The 9,054-nt window shown below is 40.8% G+C and overlaps 1 protein-coding gene across 1 annotated transcript; it reads left to right on the top strand.

The window, feature by feature from the left end:
• Nucleotides 1-339: 339 nt before the first annotated feature.
• On the top strand, nt 340-9,048 carry frmd8 (FERM domain containing 8). Its single transcript, XM_035667079.1, has 11 exons — nt 340-503; nt 1,618-1,715; nt 1,892-2,059; nt 2,161-2,262; nt 3,635-3,693; nt 3,835-4,001; nt 5,714-5,929; nt 6,051-6,174; nt 6,332-6,481; nt 7,115-7,343; nt 7,465-9,048. Exons 2-11 carry the CDS (start codon nt 1,625-1,627, stop codon nt 7,575-7,577), a joined length of 1,419 nt encoding a protein of 472 aa, XP_035522972.1. The 5' UTR covers nt 340-503; nt 1,618-1,624; the 3' UTR covers nt 7,578-9,048.
• The last annotated feature ends 6 nt before the right edge of the window (nt 9,049-9,054 follow it).

Here is a 9,054-nt window from a genome sequence, read left to right as displayed (position 1 = left end):
TAAATTTAATCTGCTGCCTGAGGAGTTACAGATGCGATGACGTCCTGGTCACGTGGTGTGACGATGACCCGCTCTCCGGTATTCAACTCATGTTTAGAGTCATTCTGAGGATCCGACCTTTTTGAACCTGTCCCGTGTAAAGCGTCGAAAACATACAGAGTCTGTCAGTCAGTGTTCTTTCAAGTGAACAGAAAACACAGAATTAGCTCGTAGCTGTTTTTTTATGGCTACTCTGTTCACGAATACCTAATTTAAAGTGGTGTTTGAAACCCTCCCGAGGGACCGACACACCCAATAGAGAGTGGTTCAGAATAAGCGAATCATTCACTGATCACACACTAACTGTTGCAGCTGCCCGGAAAGCTAGTTTTAGACAAGTGGCTAGCCGTAGCCAGGGGAATAACATCGAATCGTTGACTAGCTCATGTGTTTAGCTGCCGTATTTACACAATTCCAGCTAGAGCATTAGCAGCAAGTGGAGGACAATTGACCAGAACTGGCAGGTAGGTGGACAACAGAGACATTTTGTTCCTTCCCTTGTTACCAACAGTATGTCAGACTGTAGGGCACCAATAGGCAGCTAACTAACCACTTAGCGTGAAGTGACCAACTCGTTGTCAACTGATGACTTGACGTGTATTGTTATAACGTTATATCTCAAAGTCTCTCACTAATATTTAGAGACAATCTCACTCGGTCAACAGCTAACACGGTCGCTTCCCCTTGTGTTATTAGCTAACCAGACGAAATGTGTCGTTGAATAGTTCCCAGGTGTATTTCAACCATTGTTTGGGTTTGTTTGGGAATGTAAAGTACAATCCAGTTCAACTTGGATAGTTAGCTGTCCCTTGTCCCACAGGCCTCGGGGTGCAGCCGTCATGTCTCTGTGTTTACGTCCTCCTGTGTTTAGGCTGTTGTACCAGTGTTAGAGGCCTTATTGAAGACATTATAACCGGGGCTGAATAACAGTGACATGTTGGGGACAAACAATAATTCCCGTTAAACAGGGTGAGGTCGATGTTGTGATTGTGCTGGGTCTTTTCCAGTCTAATACCACATGGTGGCGCTGGTGCATATCGAGACATGAGCTAAATTAGCTTGATTAGCTCCTTGTTTATTGAAACGCGACTAAAGGATGTGGATGAAGCGGCACCTGCCAGTGAGTAAGACCCACCCACTCATATCGCTAATATCCCTCCAGTCGTCTCTGAAGCAGTAACTAGATGTTTATTTCAAGGTATGCGAGACTAATGTCAGTATGAGGACTATATACACCACATGTTAGCCAGCTGTGCGTAGAAAAAATCAGGAAGTTCCATGTTGACAAAATACCACATTTCGGTTGGTGTCCCATCCCCTCACTCATGTAGATCAAAGGGCTCCCTCCATATCTTATATCCCACAGCTGATAGCAGGGAGCTGCAGATGTGCTACCCATGTTGGCATTTGTTCATCTACTCTAAATATATATCAGCTTTAAAGCTTGATATCGACACATTGATACTGCTCTGGACTTCCTTTCCTGTCCAGGCATACAGACTTTTCTAAAGTATGTCGTATGTACGTGTTACGTTGCTGTGTGTGCATTGTGACTGATTTTGTGTTTGGTTGTTTCAGATTAGAGATGGAAGCAGATGACTGCAGTTTTCCTCTAGATTCATCAGATGATCACTCGCAAAGAGGAAGTGTTGCTTCCTCTGCAACACTTTCCCGTGGTACAGTGCCCCGAATATATAACTCATAGAGGATAAAATCGCTCCCCTGTGTTTTCTAATGTGCATTTTTTTTTTTTGTAGCAATTTAACTTTACATTTAAAAGTGAAACTCTTTGGCTTACTTGTCCTTGTCATTTTATTTGCTTCATTTTGATTATTTGTATATCTTCACACAGCTCAAGATGTGCTTATATACCTGTTTGGTGAGAGCGCAGTACACTTAACAGTAGAAGGCCTTGGCAGTGTCAATGTGCAGGAGTTGGGCCGCAGTGTTCGCGAGGCTCTCCATATTTCTGAGTCTGTACAGGATGCTTTTGCCTTCTGGCTTTGTTCTCCACTGCTCGGTAAGAACTTTTTCCTGACTGATGATATGAAAATGCTTATCTGAGAGCAGGAATACAGACACATCTCACTGTGTGACATTTGCCTCCTCATTGCTCCTCAGATTTGCAGTTAAAGGCAAGGCATCAACCATACAAACTGTGCCGGCAGTGGCAGGACCTGCTGTATCGCTTCACTGAAGCCTCAGAGGAAGACATTTCCCAAGGTGAGAGTTTGATCTGTATGTCAGTGTGTTTACATGGTCTAAGTAAACCACAAGTTTGTTTGGAGTCCGGAATAAGCAACGTTTCTTTTTTGGGGGAAGTTGTCTAAACAAGAAACCGGATTTGTTGAATCAAGTTAAGGATTAGACGACTTGGTTTATAAAGCAAGATTTCTCTTCAGGAGCACTTGTACTTGTACTCTGGGCTGGGAGGGCAAAAGCAATGAAAGGAAAAGATCATTGCTTGTGTGCCATAAATCCAGAGACAGAGTAAAAATTAAATACGTTTATAAACTATGTGGTTTCCACAGCTGAACAGTAGATTATGTGTAAGAATTGTTATATAATAAGATAAAGTACGGTTCTATGACTACAGTCCCCTGACCTCGCCCTCAATTTAAAACCTCCAACTAAACAGAACAACAAAAAAGGCCACATCCTCTTCAGTCTGCACCATGAAGAACTGTATTCATTAAAACACATAAAATACTGTATGCCAGCTTTGGTTCAAAAATATATTGACATATATGTTGATTGATGTGCAAAGTTCAGGTATCGGGAAGGAAAAAGTGGTATCGGAACATCTCTAGGTATTGCAGTCCAAGTTATCACAGTGTAAGTACAGTAAATGCATTCTCTAATGTCCCGCCTCAAGCTGGTGTCTCAACACAATATGTGTCTGTATGCCAAGCACAGCCAGTTCTCTGCAGCTGTTCCCTGTGGATTTATAGCTTACTTTATAACCTGTTGGTGCGTAGTAGCTTACTGGGGGTAAATACAGCTAAAAGTGCTGTCAGGTTTGTTTGGAATAAATTAAAGGAAAATGAGGCATAACACCTGTGGCTGAACAAGCAAAGTAAAGACTGGAACATTTCAAAAATCAAACAACATCAAGAGAGTGGAAAAGAGATCAGTTTTAGTGGATATTCCCTTGTAAAATAATACAACTGAACAGTTACCACATTAGTTTAGACAACATGCGCAGTTTATACGCTATAGAGTAGGTATTGACGTCTGTGGCTCTTTTATTACATTGAAGCACTTTTAGGATGAGTGATGTACGAACCTGACCACTCAGTGTGTAGCAGTGTCCACAATGGGGAAAACCTGAACATAAAAAAAAAAAAACTGTATATTGGTTAACTAACTAGCCTATCATACAGTGGTGGCCGTATACCATTGTTATTGTCACCAAAGCATTCATTATTTTCTTTGTCTCAAAACTACACTCACGTTCCCAATTGTGCAATGTGACAATTCTTTGTTCCTCCAACCTGGGCGGTGGGGTGGAATCTTACCCAGTGACGATTGACAGACTGAGAATACGGATGGTCGCCTGACCCTAATGCATCATTATTCTCTGCTTTTTCCTCAGATGAACCATATCTCCAGTTCCGTCGGAATGTGTTTTATCCTAAATCTAAAGAGCTGCAGGTACTGTGAACTCTGATTTATGAAGACATTGTTATCCATTGCTGGGTTCTTGAAGTGCTAAGTTTTTGTAAACCTGTTGTAAACCAATTAGGATTTTTGCTTGTATGAAATAGTCATTGTCATTGTCTCACTCCTGAGCAGATAGGTGATGAGGCCGTGCTGAGGCTTCTGTATGAGGAGGCCAGGAGCAACATCCTCACAGGTCGATACCCCTGCGATCCCGAACACTGGATGGGACTCGGCGCCTTGTCTTTTGCTCTTGATGAGGGAACTGGTCTTGATGGTGAACAGTTTACTGCTATTATAAGGTAAGTTCGGAAGGTTGGTTAAAAAATGTTTGATCAGATTCTGGATGTGGCTTTTAATGACTTCTATTTTTGTATTGATGATCGCAATGTTGACCCTTCTGTTATAGGAATAGTGTGATTATATTATAGGAAATGGGCGTACTCGCTTTCTCTCTGAGAGTTAGACCACCATGGTTTTCATACAGACATTGTCATAGTTGACATAGTTGTGTGCCATTTTCTGGTAAGATAATCAACAGTTTTTTTTTTAGCCAACACATGATTCCACATGACCCAACACATGATTCCACATGACTCTCTTCTTTATCTCGAGCACTTGGTTAAATGAACATTTCACAGTTGACTTGGTTTTAGTTTGCCATTTAAAAAATTAATGTAAGTGCCCCTGCTCTTTATTTTGTCACATGGTGAGAAGACGCCTCGCTTCAGCCTAATGCACTAGACAGAAACGACACAAAAATCAGCACAACCAAACTTATGTCCCTCAACCCACATGTTGTAAAGGGCAGCTAGGGGCTGGAGTAGCTTTAAGTACTTTGGCACAATCAGTGACAATGTGTTGTAATGGGATGAAAATCCACAGGCATTGTGAAAAAGGTCAACAGTGCTTCTTTTGTTGGATGGGACTTTGATTTTTTCAAATGTTAATAACACTCACATTGTGCCACAGCAGTACTTTCCAGTTGCTTGTTGCTTTGTAAGTGCCCAGTGAAAGAATGCACAAAAGGAAATTTTTGATTGGAGTGGGACGATCATGTGAGACTTGATTGTAATTAAAGGCCATTTTATTATTGCAATACTAAAGGAATGTAGTAGTCCGTAGTAGTATGCATGTTACAGGGTGCCTGCAGTTAGTTGTAACGTACTTCTGAATTGATATTTATGTATTTATGAGGAAGTCTCATGTTTCCTTGCGTACTGTATTTTAAAAATGTTTGCGTCTGTGGCATCTAAAACTGTGTCACAGTATCTTATTTTATTTGGTGGTTAATAATTGTTAAAACAAAATAGACAATTCAAGGTCTGTGCTCCATCAAAATTAACATTAGGATTTCATTCCTAAAGTTCATAAATCACTTGGCATAATTTTAGCTTTCCCAACACAAGAAGAGATGAAACTTTCTTTTTATCTACAGATAAATGACATAATGTCATTATTATGTCCTAAATACAGTCAAATCAAATCATCAAGATATGACTTGATTGGTACATTGAACAGGAGAAAAACACAACTATTGAACATATATAGCTGGCTGATCTTGATAACCACTGAAGCAATTGTGCTTTTTATTATCATTACTGGTTGCAGTTTATATTTAAGACCAAAAGGTTCTTTTCAGAGGATCTCTATGTGATCATCTGGTGACGTCTGACACTGAGGAACAAAAGCTGTACCACTTAACAAGATTTTTTTTTGTATCATGAGTAATAATTGAGGAAAAAAGGTTGAAACTCCATTTAAATAGAATGAGCATGGAGAGAAACAAATAGTAAAAAATCTTCACTGAGTGAAGAAAACAGAATATTTAAGGAAAAAAGTATTGCAATGGAAATCAGTTCCACAGTACAGTAGTCATAAAAACAGAACGACCAAAGCAACAGAATATATGAGATTACACAGTAAATGGTAACAAAAGAATTGTGAATTGAGCCCAGAACACAGATAAGATGCACCAAATGCAATAAAAACTTGTCTCATCTGCTTTTCACAGAGAGAAGAAGCTATCTTCTTTTCTGCCTGCGCATGCTGCCATGGGGAGTGGAGGTTTGTTCTCCACTCTGAGAGGGAAGTCGAGCCGTCAGGCAGGACTGGAGCAGAAACTCTTGGAGGCGTACAGAAAGATCAGCACATCTGCTGGAAAGTCTCCTGAGCCCACACAGCTCCTACACCAGTACCTTAATACATGTCACAATCTGCCTTATTATGGGTAAGAATTTGTGTAATGAGCTGTTTTTACTCCACAAAAGTTGAATTTACCTCAAGTAATTTACATACCTCAAATCACTTCATATTTATTATGTTTTATTTGACTTTAACGACACAAACAGGTGTGCTTTCTTCCTCGGGGAGATTGACAAACCAGCGCAAGGGATTCTTCAAAGGGGAAAACGCAAAGCTGTCAATGTTGGGATCTGCCTGGAGGGGGTTTATGTGATGGATGTCAAAGAGAAGGTCTGTAACGACACAATTCCACCTTTCTCACTGTATGTGTGTGTGTGTGTGTGTGTGTGTGCATACGTGGATAATTATGCAGAAATGCTGAGAGCAATTTTCATTCCTCTTCATGAAAACTACCCTGATTTCTCTTGTCAAACACATTTTCTTGCAGCATGTGCTACTTGGCCTGCGTTTCAATGAGCTTTCCTGGGACCACAGCTACCCCGAGGAGGAGGGGGACTCGCACATTCTGTGGCTGGAGTTCGATGGAGAGGAAGACGGCACTCCTGTCAACAAGTTGCTAAAGATCTACTCAAAACAAGTAAGACCATGTTTGTGAAATGAAATCCTTGAAATCACCTGCATATGTTTAACACCTGCACATACATTAGCGTCTGTGTGGTTGAGTGGCATCAACCAGCACGTATACTGTGGCTTTAGACTGCCTCTGAACTGTTGAGTGTTTTTTGGCTGTTTTTGGGTCACACCTGTCGTGGTTGATGTCTGCTGTAGTTTGAACATCAATTTGAGGACGTCTTGCCACTGGAGAAGGTGGCAGATGTAGTCTTGCTATGTGTGTCTCGCTTCAAATGAGGACTTGTAGCCATCTCTAGAGAGCGCAGTGCATCTGGTGTTTTTGAAGGCTTCAGAATCAGGTGCAGCTGCTGTGCCTATTTGTTCTCAAAGGAGCATAACACTTGATATTAGTGTTGAAACCTAATAGATTTTAAATATTTTTTGGTGCTCTCCTTGCTCGGTGATTGTTGGGTTGAAAAGGATTGTGTCAGCTACCAGATGGTGAAGAGATATTATTATGTAACACAGAGGCAGTACTACATAATCGCACCAGGCCCTAATCCAAGGCTAATGGACCATCAAAAAGTACAGCTGTTTATTATGTATACTTCTAAGGATCAGACTTAATCATTTGTATTTTTATTTTTCTGTCGATCAGGCAGAGCTAATGAGCGGCTTTATCGAGTTCTGTGTGGAGCTGAAGTCTGCGTCTGAGGGAGGAGCTGCAGCCGAAATGGATGGTGAGGTGAGTCTGCCTCAGCAGGCTGCCGGGCAAGAAGGCAGCAACAAGAACGGACGTGGAGGACGGCGTGGGATGCTGCATAGGCAAAACAGTGTTGTTTGCAGCCGGGTCCATTCACTTAACACTATCAGCTACGTGGACAATGGTGAGGATTACAGTTAGTTGTTCTAGCCTCACACTACAATCTTTCTAGATGTAGACAATCTCCCTGTAGTACCTTCAGTTGGAGTAATTGTTCCATATTTGTCCGTTTTGTTGTCTTTCAGGAAAAGAAATCAAACGCTTGAAGCCGAAAAGGGCCGCATCCTTTTTTACCCGGCAGGCGTCTGCACCCACGTACTCTGCTGTGCAAGTGACAGAGAGTCTGGAGCAGGGTTAATGTCTCTGATCAGCTCCACCCTTTGCCTCTCAAAGACCAAACCTGAACATTTTACACTGAGATTGAAAGACTTGATACAAGCGTGAGACATTTTACTGATAATATATGAACAAGCAAAGGACCAAGCGAGGGATCTAAGTGTGAGTGACAATATTTATCTTTTGAAGTTGTGTATATTAAGAGAGTACGGTAATGTGAAAAATGAACAGATCTATTAACAGCAATGCATCCGAGGTTAAAGTGAAGAGTATATTCATTAGATGGCTATTGCTTCATAAGTCTGAGACGAGCCTTAGAGAAATCCTCAGGCAACGACTCCATTCAATGACTGTATGATATCTCATGACATTTCTGCAGCGCTCTCGAGCTGTTGTATACTATTCAAAAATGTTAAACCTCATTTTACTATAACCACTGCATTACCTCTTGAACTCATATTGGGGTTTTGAAGATCGAGAACACCTCAATATATCCCCATACAACATTAAACATTTTGTAACTTCTCCTCAAAGCTGCAAGAGTTACAACATACTCTTTACAGTCAGCATGACAAACACTTTCAGGGGACGATCTGAGGGCGTGTTCCCACTATGCTGCTTTTTCAAACTGGCAGTGCCTTGTTCTCATGAAAGGGTGAAGACACTTTAGAAAAGTAGTGGTAGAAACGTTGAGTGGTTGCCGTTATTGATCACAAAGAGTCTGTATGGGAGCACATGGTCTGTGCTGTGGACGTCTCTTGTAAGTAAATGATTTTAAGAGTTTGACATGGTTTAATATTTGCAGCTGGTTATCGTGGAAGCGCAGGTGGAACATCCCACTTTTTTTTATTAGTAAAAGCGAAATGGCCTGAATGTAAAATGACAAATTCACAGTAGGGAGTCCTCAGTGGGGAGCAAGAATTGATTTGCACCAATGAAAGTCAAAAACCACCCAAACTGTAAAGTAGTAAAAATGAATTTAATGAAAGCTATGTCTATTAATTCCAATTAATGTACCATACCAGTTAGAATTTCATACTCAACTTTTAACATCTAAATTGTCACAGTACAAGGTCTTAACTATTACTTGCTTGGTCAGACCTGATCAGCAAAGTACAACTGATGCAATAGTGCACTTGTGCAACTTCTGACATGAGAGAGACTAAAAATAATTCTGTTCAGCACTACTTTTAACCTACGGACTCAAAAACTAGTCTGGCAAATTCAGACTGCAGCCTTCATGTCTAAATTTCGGTTGGACATTTGAAATGATTGTTTTCATTGCAAACACAATCACAATTGACATTATCTGAAAGAAGACGGGGAACACTATGTGACACTGCATTTTTACACACTCCTGCGGGTTTTTAATGGGTTATTTTGTTTTAAAAAAATAGAACAATTGTCAATTTCCCATAAAGGAACATTAAATGCTTCAGTTTATCTGAGATATGTGGTTTTCACTGGGCAGCAACTATGTCCTCTGTGTGTGTGTGTGT

This window comes from Morone saxatilis, unplaced genomic scaffold (assembly GCF_004916995.1).
Source record: "Morone saxatilis isolate NCDOM2014 unplaced genomic scaffold, NCSU_SB_2.0 Contig20, whole genome shotgun sequence".
NCBI lineage: Eukaryota > Metazoa > Chordata > Actinopteri > Moronidae > Morone > Morone saxatilis.
Note: the sequence above shows the minus strand (reverse complement) of the source record. Positions and strands in the feature narration are given on the sequence as shown.